Here is an 18,864-nt window from a genome sequence, read left to right as displayed (position 1 = left end):
AAGTGAGAGCCCAGGGCCCCCACGAGGCCTGACCTAAGCCCACAGTAATCTCTGCAAAGCAGAGCACCCTTAATTAACTGACTAATTGTTCTTCCCGGCCTGGAGAGCTAGCTGGTTTCACAAGAAAGCTGTCTCCCAGCAATTACTCCTCCGGCACTAGTGTCAAATGGCTGGAGAGGACGGGTGGCCTCCAGGGGGTGGGAGGACCACAGAGAGGGGTGATGGAATTTCCTTCTTTCCCCTCCTAACACGACGGATCTGTTCCCAGAGTCTCATGGCCACAGAATGCTGAGTCTAAGTGCAGGATGTGCCCGAAGCTCTCCGCCCTATGATTCATTAGGCAGAAAAGGTGGCCCGCATAGCCTGGACAGCCCAGGTGCCCTCAGTTCTGTTTCCAGAGCTCTGCGGAGAGGGGAGGCCAGCATGGAGGCCAGGCTGGGGCTTCCTCCTTCCAACCCTGCCTCTGCTGCATTGGCAATGTACTTGGAGATTTAAGAGGTGTAATTCCTAAAATAAATAACCAGACCCCTGCCCCCTATATCTCCTTTTCTTCCATCATTTTGAAGTCTTTATACTCTCCTGGAAAAATGTGTGCTATACGGATAAGAATTGACCAACGCAGAGTTGGATAAAGTAACTTCTTAGACTTCTTAGAAGATGAATCTAAGAAGAAGAGTCTTCCTGAAAGGACTCAAAGTCCCCTCCCCATCATACTGGGATCTGCAGGGCAGTCATTGTGTTCAGCAAGATGGCAGGGCAGGTGTTCATGACTCATCCAAGAACCTGGGCAGGTCCAGCAGGAAGTGAGGTGGGGCAGAGGCATCTGGCACCTAATGGGAACACGGAGGGGGAGCAGCATACTGGGAGGCCTGGTCTGGAGGCCCTGGCCACATGGCCTCTGACGCCTGGATGGAGCCATGGGCCTCTCCTCTACTCTTTTCCTCCAGATCCTGGCACTTCCTAAGAAGAGGGTTCGCTTCATCCTCTGACTACACAAACAGCCTCCTCATCTCTTGACAGAACAGAGCACTAGAAGCCAAGCCCCAGGGCATCCTTCCAGGGAGCCCCAACATCTACATCAACGAGAGAGGAGAGGGCAGGATGCACTCGTGGGTACCCCCAAGACCACCCCATTACCTCGGAGTCCAGGTAGTCCAGGGCTGCCAGGCTTGCCTTCCTTTCCTTCATCCCCCTGGTCACCTTTGGGTCCAGGTGGCCCTGAAAGGTGAAAATAGCACCTAGGTCAGAGGGGAACAGGGCCAGGATGTCTGCAGAGGAAGTGAGAACCTTGCAACAGCCTTGCATGTTGGAAGCACACAGCATGCCACCTATCTCTGTCTTGGGGGCATCAGGAAAGGCTCCCTGGAAGAAGCAGCACCCACAGTGACATCTCACAGGAGCCAGCGAAGGGGTGGGTCCCTGCAGATCTGTACATTGAAGTCCTCCTGACAGTGGGGTGGTTTTAGGAGGAGGGGCCTCTAGGAGGGTATTAGGGTCAGACGAGGTTGCGAGGTTATGAGGGTGGGGCCCTCACAACAAGATCAGTGGCTTTATAAGAAGAGACACTGGAGAGCGCCCTCACTAGCACACAGCAGGCTTCCCACCCTCCCCGGCCTGCAGGGTGGACAAGCGCTCTCTCCACCCGGGAGACTACAATAAGCAGGAGGCTGTCTGTAAACCAGGGGGACAGCCCTCCCCTGGACCCAGCCACCCTGGTACCCTCACCGCACTGCCAGCCTCAGCTGTGAGAAAGCAATGCCTGTGGTCTGAGCCCCCAGTCTGTGGTGTGTTGCGACGGCGGCCTGGGGTGACTAACGGCTGCAGAGGGAGAGGTCCGGGCAGAGGGGGCCGTCCCTGTAGGGGCTTAACCCGTTTTGTCCTGGCGTCCCAGACGTCATTTTCGCCCAGTGACCTATTTATAGGATGGCTCATACATGTAAAAGATACGATTTTGTCCTAATGTCCTACTTAAAGGACAATCTATTTTTGTTCTTAATGATAAGAAAGGCTCTATAAGCTCTTGATTATAATTTCTAACCTATGTTAATGCATCTGTGCCAATTTTGTTGAACTACTCACAGAATTGAAAGCTTGGGACTTTGGGGGTGGGGAAGACAGTGCCAGGTAAGCCACAGGGGAATGAGCAGCTGGGAACACAGCAGGGTGGGAAAGTGGGTTTCTCGGAGGTCAGACCTAAGTGCCGGACTTGATTCTGACGGGGTGTACCACAAGTCCCAGGAGGGGCCTGAGAGCAGAGCCCTATCAGATCTGCACAGGAGGAAGGTTCGGGCTGTCGTGGGGAAGGGATGGGAGGCAGGCGGATGCAAAGGCTGCAATCCACCCGGGTGGGCTGGAGCCTGGGTCAGGGAAGTGGCATCAGAGGGACCCTGTCTAGAATGTAGAGACAGACCCTGGCTGGTGCAGGTGCTGGGGGGCGGGAGGGCGGCAGGCAGGCTCAGGTTTCTGGCTGGGCACTCAAGTGGAAGCTGGGCTTCTAACCACTCCCGAGTGGGCTGCCTCCCGGCGGGGCTCCAGCATGGCAGGGATCCTGGCCTACGTGATTGGCTTCGGTCCCACAACTTGCTTCATGTTGAAGTGGCTTGTCTGAGGCCACACAGCCAGCTGGCCAGCGAAGGAGCTGTGCTTTCAATCCAGGTCTGTAGGGCAACCGTCCATTCTGCCACACCCACGGGGCCAGACGCCTCTCCTTCCCAGAACCTTCCTACTACCCCCAGCTGCACCTGCCGTTTCCGGGAGGCCAGCCTATCGACCTCCAAGAGCCACCAGCCCAGGAGGCTGCTCGCTGCCACCTTCCTGGTGAAGCCATCTCTCACCCATCATTCCTGCCGGAAGTGGAGCAGCACCTGGTGCCATTTGACACGTTCCTCACATGGCCTTGTCCTGTGGGCACAGTCCAGCCCCCTGAGGCAGGACTCCATCCTTCACGTCCTCACCCCTGCTGGGAAAGCCCAGCCTGCAGGCTCTCAAGAAAAACCCCCAAACCCTATTGAATTGGGTTGAATAATGCCCCTCCAAATCCATGTCCACCCCAAACTTCTTTAATCTTGTCAGGAAATAGGGGCTTTGCAGACGTGATTAGCTAGATGAGGTCAGACTAAAGGGGAATGGGACCTAATCCAATTGCTAGTGTCCTCATAAGAGAAGAAAACAGACACAGAGACAAGAGAACACCATGTGATAAGAAGCAGGACTGGAGGAATATGTCTGCCGGTCAAGGAACCCAGGATCCCCCACTGCCAGGACATCGGAAGAGGCAAGGGGGACCCTCCCTTAGAGCTCTTAGAGGGGGTACAGCCCAGCCTCCAGAGCTGTAAGAGAATAAGTTTCTGTAATTCTAAGGCACCCAGTTGCAGGGCATTAGGGCAGCCCTAGGAAACCGCAGCACGCACCCTTGCAGTGTGGCATTCTTGCACAACAAACATTTGATGAACTAATGAGTATATGAGATCAGAGAGTGTTAATACACACAAAACAACCAGGCCGCCAAGATCGAGATGTACTGATACATTCCAAAAGTTGGCACTGTCCTCAGATCCTAACCAAAGTCGACAGCTGTTTGATAGTTCAATGGCACACGCACAGGGGAAAAAGGAATCAACATTTTTTTTTTTAATCATGAGTTGCACAAAGCGTCTGAGGAAGGCTGGGGCTTGAGCCACCATCCTCTTAATACTGGCCATATCGATTCCAGTTTCAAGAGCACAAGATAGAACTGCAGAACCAATCTGGAGCAGGCTTAAGATCAGACAGCCAAAGAAGGGAAGAGCTAAGAGGCAAATGAGCTCTAGACTCCATGTGGCAATCTCCCCTTCAGGTTGAGGCAGAGGGAACTGAGAGAAGGAAACCTGCTGGATCTCTGAGGTTGGACCCGACCCCATACACCTCACCCCTCTCAGTCTTCTCTGCTCCTCCACTCTTCCCATCAGGAACCCAGGACTTCAGGAATTGAGCTGGTGTAGGTGTGACCCTGCTATAGTTTGGTCTAAAATGTGACCTGGAGGCCCATGTGTTAAAGGCTTGGTCCCCAGCCTAAGACATCATTGGGAGGTGGATCCTTTAAGAGGTGGGGCCTAATTGGAGGAAGTGGTGTCATGGAAGTATGGCTTGAAGAAGATACTGGGACCCTGGCCTTCTTCTCTCTCTTGGCTTCCTGGCTGCCATGAGGCGAGTGGCTTCCTCTCCCATGCATTCCTGCACCCACCCAAAACCAACTGGGCCAATTGACCATAGACTGAAAGCTCCAAAACTGTAAACTGAAACCCTTTTCTCTCTCTTTTTTTTGGCGGTGCTGGGGATCAAACCCAGGGCTTTAGGGCTTGCAAGGCAAGCACTCTACCAACTGAGCTATCTCCCCAGCCCACCCTTTTCTCTTTATAAACTGATTATTTCAGGCATTTTGTCACAGTGACAGAAAGCTGACTAACATAGACACAGGGCATGGATTTTTCCAGGACTGTCCCCGGCTAAGGGAGAAAGGATACTGCCCAGTAAAACAACCCAGAGGGTTGACACCAGGGGTGGAGGTAATTAGGAAAAGGGGAGTTGAATATGGAGACAGAGCATCCTGGGCCCAGGTCCTGGTTCTATTAAAGGAGGGCTAGAATCTCTTTTTCATGCAGATGTGGCAGGGAGTGAGGATTCAATGACACCATGGATGTTGAAGGCTTCATAAGCTTGAAGGGCAAGGCTGGCCCTGACCATCCACACCTGACCCTTCGTGATGCTTCCATGGTAAGATCACTGCGCGGGACCATTCTGAAGTGCACCTGAAATCACCCTGCCAACCTTGGGCAGCTCATCCAGGGGGAGGTAGATCCCAAAGTGCCCAAACAGGAATGTGGATGGACACAGATGGAAACTCAGGTAGGACTAGTGAGGGCCTTGGCAGAGGTGAACTCTAAGAAGCTGGGTGACAGTGAAGGCTGGCACTCGTTTCTAAACTTTGATCATATCCTCGGGTTACACTGGCCGGGCCAACTCAGAAGAGCCCACAGGCGGCCAGAGCCCTGTCATTCCAGGCCTGTCCTGGAGGACAGCCCCGTCCCTACGTTTCTACTCCTTCATTGGTCCTCTCGGCCTCTCTCCCGCCTTTTTAAAGACTCCCCAGTCTCTGTTCTTTCTCTCCAGCTGCTGCGAGAATGGCTGTCTGATTAATTTCTCCAAATCATGAAAACAGACAAGTGAACTCAGAGGCTGTGGGAGCCCCTGGCAGGACCTGGCTACAGCCCCATGGGAGATCCCGCATGTGGCTGGAGATCTGGCACGTGGCTGGCGTTTGAGTCTTCTGGGCAGGCTGGCAGGTAATGTTTCAAACACACACTCTCCTCTTCCTCAGCAAACCCTGCTCCTCATGTTGTCCCTAGAAATTGGCTAAATCCTCTCCTTCCTTAGAATTCAGTCCCCTTGAGCCCTGAGGTGGCCTTCATGCCTATGCTCTGACTCCCAAGGCCCCATGGGCAGGGAGACGCCTGGGTCAGGGCTGTATGGTGCCCTTGTTGGAGTGTCCCTGAGACCCTGGCACCATCACCCACCTCAGACTGTGGTCCCCAACGTGGACAGGCTATGTGTAGGCCAGGGCCCCCTCTCTGTGGCTGCGCACCTCACACGGCCCTGGCTGAGATTCTAAGAATGACTGTACTTCCGGGCGCTAGGAAGCCCTGGTGGACCAGTTGCTCTCAGGGGGGCCCACGTGAGCTTTGTCGCTTCTCAACGGCTCACACTGTCCATGTCTTGTCTCCTCCTTCAGCCAGGCAGGCTGCAGTGAGGAGGGGGCTGGGGCAGGAGGAGCGATCTTGGTCCCGCTCAGGTTCTTTCCACCAGTCCTGCCCCTGCTCAGCTGGTGGGAGATGCTACATGGGCACCTCTTCCCACCAGATGAGGGCCAGTGACTGAGCCTTTGGGAGGCACACCAGAGTTGTCCTGGGGGCCAGGCAATGGAGGAGGAAGCAAACCCTTCTCTACTTCCTGGATCTTGGAATGAGGGATGGGGTGGAGGGACCTGTGAATGCTGGACCTGGGACCTGCCCAGAACAAATGATGGGGCCAGCTGACCACCTGGGCTGAAGCCAGCAGTACAGTGATGGACACCAGACCCCAGAACCTCACTGAACCCACCCTGAAGGGGGGTGGAGCCTTTCCACTGATTGCTCTATTTCCAGCTCCAGGGCTTCTCTTCACACCCCTGAGAAGGGAGTAGCACAGGATCTGTCAGTCCTATTTCAGAGCCAGGGAGACTTGAGCTCCAAAAGGTGCAGAGACAGCCCTGGCCATGGTCTTCTGAGCCTCAAGGGCAAAGGAGGTAGGGCCCAGCTGGGTGCAACTGTCACTTCCACAGCGTGCCCCGCCCCCATGGCAGCAGAGTCAGATGTGGCAGGTGAGAGGACACAGGGCCACGCACCCTGCCCAGGGTCTCCTCCTGGTCCACACGTCCCCAGCCACTATTTCACATGTGGCTCCATTCACAGAGATGCCAACACCTCCAACAGATCCCTAATCACTAGAAGCCCACGTCCCAGCGTCAGAGCCTGGGCTCCGTTGCACATCCCCTTATGAATGGTGTGCTCTCCTAGATAGTGTTTGTTCTTGAAAAAGAAGGCTCCCAGATAAATCTGCTTGGAAAACTTGTTTTTGTGAATCAAGAGATGTCATTTTTAGCCCGGGCTAGGCCACAGGCTTGGCATTTGACTTGGGCAAATCATTTTTCCTCAAGGGGCCTCAGAGTCCTCAATTGCAAAACAGGACTAGATGATTTCTGAAGTCTGTTCCACTGGGAAGTACTGTGATTTTAAAAACTGTCATTCTAGTAAATAACCATCTGAATGAGACTGGGAAGCCTGCCTCGGGCTGTGCCCAGCCCTTCCCTCCCAGCAGGTCTCCCCATCTGGTCATCTTTCTTCCTCCTTGATGCCTCCTCTCTCTGATAATCTTAAATTCTCCAATCCTTTGAAATCCACACACAGATTTCAACAGACCTGATCATGCTGCAAAAGCAAAGCAGAAAACATAAAGCCCCACTGTGAATGTCCACAAAAGACAAACTGCAGACCAAACTCATAGAAAACTGCATCACCAAGAGACAGGATGAAAAACATTTGGACCAAACTCAAGAACAATGTAAATAAGCTCATATTGGAAAAAATACACATAGTTGAGTCACTTGTGGAATCTGAGCCAGAGAAGGGCCAAAGGTAGGAACACGTAGGGTGTGCATGCACATGCGTGTTACTGTGTGTACGTCTATAGGCATGCACGTGTGTCCATGTATGTACCTGTGTGTAGGTGCATGTGTCGGGTTTGTGTGCACATGTGCATGTGAGTGTTTGTATGTGTGTTTAGGGAGAAACTGAGGTCACTCCAGACAAGAGTATGGAAATGTCCAGAAACTTGGGTGGTACAACATTCACCATCCAAAAGCCAGAGTGGAGAAAGGCTGTTAAAAGCCAAAGTTGAAAGGCTGTTACATGCAGATATACCAAATAGCAACCGGGTACCTGGCAATAGTGAGAGAGGGATGTGAGAGAGGGAGGAGTGAGCCGATGAAGGGTGACCCTGAGAGCTGGAGGGGCCCAGGGGTGTCCAGTGGTAAAGAGCCAGGCGTTCCAGGGCTGTGGTCCCCAATCCATGTGCTGAACCCTAATCACCAAGGTGGTGGCCTCAGGAGAGACTAGGTCATGAGGTGGAGTCTCTCTGAGTGACATTAGTGCCCTTGTAAAAGGCCCCAGAGAGCAGCCTCAGCTCCCACCACCATTGTTGCTTGCAGCTGTGGAGCAGGATGTCAGTGACCATCTCGCTTCTGAGCCTGGCAGAACCACGTGTAGACCTTGGCTTTGCCACTTGCCAACTGCATAAGAATCAGTGGGAATGTTACTTGGGTTTCTCATCTACAAAGCGCGAAAGATAAGACTTCTTGCAGGATGTGAGGCTTAGGGGTCTTGAACATCTATTAGGGGAATGAATGTCTGTGAAGTGCCCCGCTCATCACAGGTCAGAGGTGGTGTGGCTATTCTTGTTAGGAAGTGCCTACGAGGACTTCTACAGACAGGGGAGGTCAAGAAAAAGAGAAGATCAGAAAGGCAGGGCATGGGTTTGAAAGAGGAAAGTCTATGACTTACCCTCCTTTGACCCCTGAGCTCAAAGTGACCAGGAACAGATCACAGATTGAGCAGGGGAAGCCTCTGACTGCCGGGTATTGAGCGAGATCCAACAGCTGTTCCACAGTGTTCATTGAGTCCCACTTCTGCGTACGCACTGTTAGGGCTGGTGACGCAGAGGCAGACCGGGGACTGAGGGCAGCAGAATGAATTCTGGGTGCTGGGATTAAAACCCTTGGTCTGGTCATTGAATTGCACAGTGACTTACAAGAAGTGAACTCTGTGGTATGTAAATGATATCTTATTAAAGTTGCTGAACTGAAAAAAAAATCTGGGGCTGTATCACTACCAGTCACATGGCCCTGAGTAATCAGCCACTTCTCCCTGAGCCTTAGTTGTTTTCAGCCCAAATCCTCCCCCTCCTTCAATCAAGACACCCACCTTAAATCAACTTCACAGCTCGTCTTGTCCCAAGGAACCACTTCGAAACTAAAACATGCATGTCAGAGCAAAGGACTATACAAACGGAAGGCGCCAGGACAAAATCTCGCTGTTACGAGTGTGGAAGCTCAAAGGAGGGGGTTTCAGTGCACTGGAGAGCTCACGAGCAGGTCTCGAAGGAGGTGGGTTCGAGTGAGATGCCTGGGTGCCTGCAGATGGCTGTTTGTGCTCCCCGTATGGAGGTGGAAGGCAGGCAGGACAGAGGGGGACGTGACAGAGAGCACACTGGTACCAGAGTCAGAAGGCCCGGTCCAAACCCCTCTCCATCCCTTCCCTGCCCTGTAACCCAGACAAGCCGTGTAAGCTGCCTCAGCAATCCAGTGGGGACCACGCTGCTTCTTCAGACAGGTGCTGATTTTGAAAGATGCCCAGTGAGGTGCACTTGGCTCAGTACCCAACCTACAGCAGGTAGTCAGTACGGCATTGCTGGTGCTGACTAGCAGGCTAAGGGTAGTTTAATGACTCTGACAGCTCTTGGGGAGCTGTGGGGTGTGAGCACTGGGCAACGCGGCCTGACGGGCACCTCTGACAGCATGTGCTTCAGGAAGGAACTGGAGAGGGGAGGGTCAAGGAGAGGCTGCTTTGCCAGAAGTTGGGTCTCTGGGCTCTGGGTCCCAGAGCAGGAGGACCATGGAGCTCCCACACATGTTTGCTATTGCATTTGAATTACAAATGGAACTAACTAATGGTTAAATGAAATGTTCTTTTACCTGTATGAACACACCTTCCTAACTGCCTAGAAAGTTAGTCTCAGTTTTGGAATTCTCCACTCCTTGGAGATTCACCATTGCCACACTTGAACTGGAGGTGCCTTCTCCCCTCCCCATGAGGTTGCAGCCAGATCCCCTTCTCCAGGCAGCCCAAGACCTGCAGCTACAGCCAGCACAACCAAGTTCCAGCTCCCCAGACCCCGGTGAGTCCCCTCTTGGCCATTCTCCTGCCTACAGATGTGGAAGTTGAGTTCACTCTGTCCTAGAGAGGTTTACCCAGGAGCAAGACCTGGGCAGGCCTTGGAAGTGGGCATAGATAGATCATTCCCAGGGAAAATTCCAGAGTCCTGTTGGGCAAGACTTAACAGCTTGGACTGACAAGTGCACTTGGGGCCCTTGGGGAGGGGCATGTGGGAGGGACGCCTGAGCAGAGGGGGCCCCAGGAGACTCTGGGGACTGGGATGGGGTCAGAGGGTACCTTTGGCGAGGGAGATGTTTCTCAGCGCGATTGAATGCTCCCAGTCCTTGAGGCGCAGGTCCTCGGTCACCGTGTTGAGGGTGGCCAGCTCCTGTTTGAGCTGCAGCTCCAGGTCCATGTGCACCAGCCGCATGCGGCGTGTGTCCTCGCTGGCGTTGCTCACCAGCACCTGCAGGTCCTGCAGCCGCGTGCGGTGGAGGGCCACGTCGTAGGACAGGCTGTGGTTGAGGCCACGCAGCGCGCCCCCCACGTCGGCCAGCTCTTCGCCCAGGACGCCCACCCTGCGTGCCAGCCCGTCCAGCAGGCCCGCGTGGCGCCGCAGCAGCAGCTGGCTGCGGTTGCTCTCCACCTGCAGCTGGTACAGCTCCAGCTGCGCAGCGTCGCTCTGCTGGCCCGTGCGGTCGCGCAGCAGGGCCACCGCCTGCTCCGCCTGCGCCGCCTGCGCGTGCAGGCCCCACAGCGCGCCCTCCAGCCGCTGCACCGCCCCCGCCAGCGCCAGCAGCGAGTCCGACTGGTTCTGCAGCGCGTCCTGCACCTTCCACACCTGCTCTGTCAAGTCCGCCTGCAGCGGAGCCTGCAGCAGCCGCAACTGCAAGTCCCGGAAGCTCTCATTCAGCCGGTTCACATTCCGAGTCAGCGCCTTCAGGTCATCCGGGGAGCTGCGGGGCCTGGACACTGCGGAGGAGAAGAGAGGAGAGGTGAGCTGCCGGAGAGGAAGGTCCAGGTATCAAGAAGCAAGCTGGGCATGCAGTGTGTGCTCAGTAAGAGGGGAATGAAAAGCAGAGCACTGTGCTCACTAAGCCCAGTGGTCCCCAAACCAGTTCTCACTGTAGAATCAACTAGCTAGGTGTTCCAGTTGCAGAAATTGCGATTTAACTGGCCTGGGATGTGACCTGGGTGCTGCAACTTAAAAGATCCTGAAGTATCTTGGAGATGCAGACAAATTGCCACCCTGAGCTAAATTAAACATCCTGCCTCAGGTTGATCCACACGAAACTGCCCTTGTACGTTGAAGAGCGGTGTGTATGAGTAGATTCGTGAAGTTTGATTTAAAATATTGGGTGTTGTGATCCCCTCAATTTTAGGGGGCAGAAACCTGCAAAAATCATTTGGGAGTTCTTAATTGCCAAGCAATAGTATTAAGAGTGATATTAAGAGGTGATAGTATTGAAAAGGCAACTCGAGCCCTGAGAAAGAGATTATGACCTTGTAAAAGAGGTGCAAGGGAATGGTTTGTCCCTTCTGCCATGTAGGACACATGGGAGGGGTCACGTAGGACTCCTGGTGAAACAGGTCCTCACCTGACCTCCCTGAATCTATTGGTGCCTTGATCTTGTATTTCCCAGGCTCCAGAAGGTGAGCAACACATTTCTGTTGTTTATAAATTACCCAGTCTAAGGCTATTTATTACAGTAGCCCAAGTGGACCAAGCCAGTGCCCTTGTTCTCTCTTTCACAGTGAGACCTGCAGAGGCTGCCCATGGAAGCAAAGCAAACCCTAACCCAGAGGGTTCTCTCTGGAGCCTGGGCTTTCCCCCCAAGTCGCCTCCAGCACTGCCTAAAGGAACGCCATCTGACAACAGGGACAGTGTTTATTTTATGGCCTCCTTAGTTCAAGGTCCCATTTCCTCCTGCTGCAGCAAGGGTCCCTCTGGGTCAGTGAAAACCGCTCTTAGATCTCTATGCCCTCCCTCCTCTGCCTCCTCCTGTCCTTCTTCTAGGTCTCCCCTTTCCCTCCTTAGCAAACGAGCCACCCCAGGGACTCTTCATCCTTTCCTTGGGGTCCCTTTTCTTGGTTATAAATGGCTCTTTGGTGATACTGAAAGAAGGGACCTTATGGCTAGACCCTGGCATCTCTGTGTTTCTTGGGATTTCATGGGCTACACTGAGCCAGGTGTGCTGTTGCCCTGGTGCTGGGTGTCTAGAGATGATCGTTTCCCACTCTGCTCTGCACAGGAGGAAAGGAGAGCAGTAGCAGGGGACAGACCCAGGAGAGGTGGGAGAAGATGAGGCACAAGGAGAACCCTGCCTTGTAAATCTTGGAAACAAGAGAACCCTGAACTTGGTACGAGGCTTGTTCAAACAATGAAAAATTCAGACAAGGACATTCACTTCCAGAACTTCACGCTGGGACGGGGGAAATATGCATGAGGGTTCTTGGGCCATGGGAAGGCTGCTGCAGCAATCCTTCAGCGATGCTTCTGGAAGTACATGACATTTGTGGTGGCCACACTGGAGGAGGTACATCACTTCAGAGTAAGTTTGGAGGCACAGAAAGCTGGAGAAGTTGGAGTCCATCTCAACTTCCTCCCAGCCCAGCCCTTCAACCCAAAGAGGTCACACAGTCAAGCGGTCATCCAGCCTTTGCTTGTGCTCATCGCTCACTTTCAGCGAGTTCTGTTGGAACATTTTGCATTTTGTCCAGACTTGAAATTTGCTTCCCTAGTGTTTCCATCCACTGATCCTACCCCTTGGTGGAATATAGAGCTAGGGAAAAAAAACTGTTGACAGCTCTTCAGAATTTCAAAGACACTTGTATCCTTGCTATATGATAACTTTTCTGGTTAAAAGTCTGCAGTTCCTTCATGTATTCTCTCAAGTCTAGGTTCTAGCCTCCAAACATCCTAGCCACCCCTTCTATACACACTTCAGTTTGTTGACATCCCGTGGAAGTGCTGCTTGATCAAAAGCTGGTTTTCCAAGGTGCAGACAGACCAGCAGAAGGATCGGCCCCACCCTGCTGGCAGGAGACCTCCATGAAGTGCCCCGTGGGCCCTGTCCAGCTTCATCAGGGCTTGCAGAGCAGCCATGGGGAGGTCTCTGCAGCTCTGGTGAACCGGACACGTCTCCATTTTACACAAGGACAGGTTGACTGAGATCGGGAGGGTGTACGTGGCCCTCCTCAGGCTCCTCCTGGCCTGGCCCCAGTGGTTCACATCTCTGCTCCCCCTGGAAGTTGAACTAAAGAGTTGTCACTGCAAGGCACACTTCCAGGGAAAGTGAATGCATGACCCCACCACAGCCAGGTGACCACAGGAGTCGCATGCTGGAGAAGTCATCTGGGGCCAGGATTCCGTTCTCAAATCAGTGTGTCCACACCGTGTCCGCCCACATGGGGACACGTGTTGTGACAGGGCAGGTGGAGAGCAGAAAGCCTGCTCTCCTCTGCCAATCTCTGCACAGGACGCCCAGGGCACAGGGACACAGGGACACAGGGCAGCACGTCACGAGTGGGAAGGAGGCTCTGGGTTGTGCACATGCTGGTTCTGAGCTGGGATTGGGAGTGGCCTAGAGAAGCAGAGCCAGCTCCCTGGTAGAAACCACGGGACTGGTCGGGTTGAAGGTCGCCTTTGCCCAGAGAACAGACCATGAGGTGGGCGACTCCCTTCCCTCCTGCTGTGTCCCCAGCCGCCACCAGCCCCTCCCTCCTCCTGCAGGTCCACCTGGTCCTCTGAGCCTTGGAGGCCCCAGACCCTGCCCAGCTGCCAGCTCCTCTCAGCACCTGCAGCCCTGGGTCCTCCTCCCTGTCAGGAGCCTGCACTGAGTCTGTCCATAGGAGCTGACAATCGGCTCCCCCTGCCCCGAGAGCTCATGTGGGTCCTTCATTGTTCGTTGAACCCACACAACCGATGTCCCCATGAACTCAATGAAAGAAAGGAAACTCCTTCGACAATCCCACAACCTCCAACAGAGCACACGGTACTCCTTTCATTTCTTTCTCTAGCTCCATCCATCAGGTGGCCAGTCTCTGCAGTTTGATTCTGGGGTTTTCCCCACCTAATGTTATCATTAGTTCACAAGCATTTTCCCCCTGCTGCCTGCCTTTTGTATCATTATGATTTTGATGGCTGCATAAGAGTCCCTAAAGGGAACACACTATAATTTGCCCATTTTCTTTCTGTGGAATCTTTTTTTCAATCATGATAAATAAATGCTGAAATTTCCCCTTTTAAAAAAAAAAAAAATTTCCTAGCAATAAATTCCCAGAAGTTGGATTAGTAGGTCAAAAGACATGGTCATTTTTATGACTCTTAAAAAATCACAGCCAAATTACTTCCCCCAAATTATACTAATTTATATGTACATTTTAGATTTTTAAGTGTGTCAACCTCACAGCATGGTATATTACAATTTTCAAGTTGTTCATTTTATAGATATAAAGTGGTACCTGTTGTTAGTACAATCGCATTTTATTTTTATTTTTCCCCTTTTTTATTTTTTGATTCATCGTACACAAATGGGGTACAACTTTTTATTTCTCGGTTGTACGTGAAGTAGAGTCACACCGTTTGTTTATCATACATGCACGTAAGCACAGTTGCACTTTAGAGTGGACTCTTCCAGGCGATGCCTTCACTCCTAGGAATGATGCTGGCTAGTGGGAACGACATCTAGGAGGTAAATATCCTTTGGGCATCCGCTCACGCTGTCTAAGCCTGGCGTGGCCTCCTTCCTTTGGGATCATTGGCGCACTCCGGAGTGAATTATCTCCTTCCAACAGTCACCGAGTGTTCTCTGCTCACACTCCACCACCACCCACCCTCTTCCCCCCATAATTCCTTCCAGATGTTTGCTGTCCTCAACAGAGAACAATTCTTACTTGAGTGTGACTCTTTTAATTCATGTTTATGCAAACAGTTCATTTATCTCTGTGCCTGGAGTATCTAGTTTTAACGTGCTTTAATTATTCTTCAACTTTTATACTTTCACAAATAGGAAAATAAATCATAGACTATAATAATAGCTGGCATTTCTGGATCATTTACTGTGTGCCAAGCACCGTTCTCAGGGCTTTCTACGTTAACACACCACATCGCCCAACAACCCTATGAGATAAGTATGAACCTTCTGAGTATATTTAGCATCCTCTGTTCCCCACCAGGACGTTGAAGCATGCAGAGCTTAAGTAACTCACTAAGCCGTGGCCAGGAGAGGCAGGGAGGCTGACTTAGGGCCCTGGAAGTTCAGTTCTCCAGCCTGAATGACTTTGGCTAGAGAAAACTTGGTAACGGTCAGAGACACAAATGTGGAATGTGTTTTGAAGATGGTGAGCTCCCCCATTGTCCGCCCAGACTGGGCTCTGGCTGCTCAATGGGAATCACACAGAGATTCAATTTCAGATTCCGGATCTGTATTGATTGCTGGATCCCAACGATGTGTGGTCAGTGCATTCATGCCCACCTCAGGCTGGGGCCTGGGCTAGGTGGCCTGAGCATGCATGTCTCCTGCAGCCTTCCTGCTGGCTCTGCCTCGCCTTCCCGTCCCCGCCCCAGCCCCCAGTCTGCTGTCCCCCACCCCCTTCACAATTGTCCTTTGTGCTCATGAAAAGCAGTCATCTGCAGGCCGTGGGGCTGCTCCAGATGTGAGCTGACCAGTCAGCGGTTTTCCCCAAGCACACCAGGTACACTTATCATTCCAGCTAGGCACATCTGTGTGGGGGGAGGAAAGGGGCCAGGCATTCTCTTTGATGTTTAGTAACTTAACCTTGGGCATTGATGTTAATAACCCTGGATCGTTGTATAGAACTCCGCATCCATTGCTTCATTAAATTTTCAACCTAACTACCTTTGGAAGGGAGAGAGGGAGAGGAATCAGTCTCATTTAAGGACCAGAAAATGGAGGCCCAAAACATCAAGAGGTTGCCTAGAGTGTAAAGTAAGGACGGATTCAGGCCATCTGTCCCATATGCCATGCTCTATCCTTCAAACCTGCAGCTGGGGTAGTCAGTCACATGCGCACTGAACTCCAGCAGGGGAAGTGGGAAAGGAGATGCTATTAAACACCTACTGTATGCCAAACTGAGTTCTAGTCTCTTAAAAGAAGTTGCTTCCTCTATCCTGCCTAGCAACCTCAGGAAGTAGAAATCATCACGCCCCTTTGCAGAGGAAACAGCTCCAGAAGGCAGCAAAGCGTGGGGAGCTCAGCTGCTGGGCTCCAACAGCCTTGCGGCCGGCTTTCCTCCCTTGCTCACAGCAGCAGCCAGACCACCCCTTTCTTTTGGGGAACGCTGCTCAAGTGCACCTGCCAGACACCCTGAGATCCTCCGGTGGGCCTCCCGACCGTGGGCAGAGAGTGTCACCATTTTATAGACAACGACCCACACTTGGGCAATTGAGTCACCAGTCCAAGGCCATCCCACCAGCAGGAAGTGGCTCTGAGCCCACACTTCTTCCAAGGCCTCGGGGCCAGTCCTACTTCATCTTCAGGCCAGTGACACAGAAGGAAGTAAGGTGGGTAGCAGAATTCGTAGAGCATCATATTAAGGACGAGATGGGCCAAAATGCAGCTGCAAAGTCAGCCCATCAACAGGAGGGTCAAGGAACCACAGGGGGTCTGCTTTCAGGTGATCTGCGAAACTGGGTTGAATTACCTGAGGCCTGGATCCCTGAGACCTGAATGGAAAATTCGCTTAAAAGCAGAACATGCTATTCTTTCAGACTTCGTAACAAAGAAGTTATCAATAGAACTTTAGCACCTAAAATGATGAACATTTCAACTAAGACCCTCCTGACCCAAGAGGTAGGAGAAAACCCAGGCCAGCACTCCTGGTGAGTGTCCAGCATGGTGGTAGGGCCCAAGCCTGGGGTTCAGCCCTCTGCAGCCCCCTTCCTGGAACTTGTCATAAATTGATCTTTATGTTTTCCCAGGGGGATAATGGAACCTCAGCTCCTGTGCAGACCCCTGACCTCTCACCCTCAGGATGGGGTCTCTTCTTCCCACCTCCACCTGCCCCCTTGACTCTGCCTCCACTGAGACAGTCACATGAGGAGTCATAAGCGGGCCCCAGGTCCCACGAGGCTCTGCACTGGCCCACAAGTCTGCTGTGTCTGTGGGAGTACAACAGGAACAGGCAAATAAAACCCCGCGACCGTGGAGAGAGCATGGCAACACAAGGGCAACTTTTTCTTGCTTTTTGGAGAAAGGACCCTGCATTTTTGTTGTGCAATGAGCCTTGCAAATTATGAAGTTGGAAAACTAGTCACTGTCACTCTGGAGCCCAGACTGCAGCTGTGACTAGGAGAATCCCATGGGACCGTAGAAGTCAGCTCTGGCTGTGTAACAGAAGACTCCAGAATGGGCAGTCTAAACTGGTGTCTGGACGTCCAAGATCAAGGGTGCCGCCAGGGTTGGTTTCTCTGAGGCCTCTCCTCTTGGCTTGCAGAAGGACATTGTCTTGCTGTGCCTCCACATGGCCCTTTCTCTTGGTGTCTCTTCCACTTTTTAAAAGGACACTGGTCCTATGAGTCCAGGCCCACCCTTATTATAACACTTAACCTTAAATATCTCCTTAAAGGTTCTGACTCCAAACCAAGTTGAGGGTTAGAGCTTCAACATTTGAATTTGACTGGGTGGGGGCACAAACTTTCAGTCATAACAGAGTCCTTTGACATCCCCAGTTAGCCAGACCCACAGGGGCATGGGTTTCTGCTGTCCTCTCAGGGTACAGAGAATGATCATTCCACCAACAGATGCACTCCATTCTTCCAAGATGGTAGGCAGTGAGATGCGGTCAGAACAGGGCAGATTCCTGAGTGTGGGGAACATTTTAAAGTCCATAATGTAAATATAAATTAGTATAACTTTGGGGAAACATTTTGCCGGAATTTTTAAGAGTCATAAAACTGTCCACACCTTTTGACCTACTAATCCAACTTCTGGGAATTTATGGTTAGGAAAATTTTCAAAAGATGGGGAAAGCTTTGTGCATTTATTTACCGTGACTGAAAAAGAGATTCACCAGCAAAACAAAGGGTAAATTACAATGTGTCCCTGTGGTGTTGTGAAATATATATTTGATCTTCCCTCGGTTTCCTGGCATTTAACTGTGAAATCCTTGCCGTCTCCAAGGTGATAAACTACTTGTATGCTAATGAGAGAACTGGCGCTGGCAGGCCCTGGACTGCTTCAGGAGCAGGGCTTGGTCACTGGAAAGACCAAGACAGGATTAGAGCTTTGGGACTGTTAGCTCCAGCTCCCAAACTCCCCCTTGGTGATCAACTGGAGGTTAAATTGATTGACAATAGTCAATGACTTATTGATCATACCTGCATAATGGAGCTTCCATAAGAACCCTGAAAGACCAGATTCGGAGTACCTCTGCAGAGGTGAGCACGTGGAGGACCCTAGAGGTGAACTCTGAGCCACCTGCCACCTGCTTCACCCCATGCATCCTTCCTCTCCATATTTGGTAATATTCTGCATAATAAATCAGTAAACTTAAGTGTTTCTCTAGTTCTGTGACTAACTCCAGCAAATTCTTTGCACCCAAGGAGGGGGTTGGTGGGAACCCTGACTTACGGCTGATTAGTCAGAAACAGGTGAAACCAACGAGGGCCTGTGGCTGGCAAAGGACACAGGCAGTCTGGAGGACTCCTGTGTCCTCCACATGCGAGGTCTGACTGAGCTCCAGGCGATGGTGTAGACTTGAACTAGAGGACACATCACTGCTGTCCACTGCAGAACTGACAGCCCTGTGGTATGTGTGTGGAGGGCCCAACAGCATCCGTGGTCACGAGTCTGCTCTATTGATTGCTGAGTGAAGTTGAGGAAAAACTCTTTTCTTAGAGTTCCCTTGAGAAACTCTTATGCAGCCATCAAAATCATAATGATGCAAAAGGCAGGCAGCAGGGGGAAAATGCTTGTGAACTAATGATAACATTAGGTGGGGAAAACCCCAGAATCAAACTGAAGAGACTGGCCACCTGATGGATGGAGCTAGAGAAAGAAATGAAAGGAGAACCGTGTGCTCTGTTGGAGGTTGTGGGATTGTCGAAGGAGTTTCCTTTCTTTCATTGAGTTCATGGGAACATCGGTTGTGTGGGTTCAACGAACAATGAAGGACCCACATGAGCTCTCGGGGCAGGGGGAGCCGATTGTCAGCTCCTATGGACAGACTCAGTGCAGGCTCCTGACAGGGAGGAGGACCCAGGGCTGCAGGTGCTGAGAGGAGCTGGCAGCTGGGCAGGGTCTGGGGCCTCCAAGGCTCAGAGGACCAGGTGGACCTGCAGGAGGAGGGAGGGGCTGGTGGCGGCTGGGGACACAGCAGGAGGGAAGGGAGTGGCCCA

General features: G+C 52.2%; 1 protein-coding gene across 1 annotated transcript in view; it reads right to left on the bottom strand.

Moving 5' to 3' along the window:
* The window catches only part of Scara5 (scavenger receptor class A member 5), a 107,360-nt gene that overhangs the window by 34,024 nt on the left and 54,472 nt on the right, over window positions 1-18,864 (bottom strand). The window contains exons 4-5 of the mRNA XM_047551617.1: window positions 9,801-10,475; window positions 1,138-1,218 (exon numbers count right to left, since the gene is read on the bottom strand). Coding sequence (XP_047407573.1) covers window positions 1,138-1,218; window positions 9,801-10,475 — 756 coding nt within the window. The remainder of the gene's footprint in view (window positions 1-1,137; window positions 1,219-9,800; window positions 10,476-18,864) is intronic.

The sequence above is a fragment of the Sciurus carolinensis genome, chromosome 4 (assembly GCF_902686445.1).
Source record: "Sciurus carolinensis chromosome 4, mSciCar1.2, whole genome shotgun sequence".
NCBI lineage: Eukaryota > Metazoa > Chordata > Mammalia > Rodentia > Sciuridae > Sciurus > Sciurus carolinensis.
This window is presented reverse-complemented; position numbering and strand designations above follow the sequence as displayed.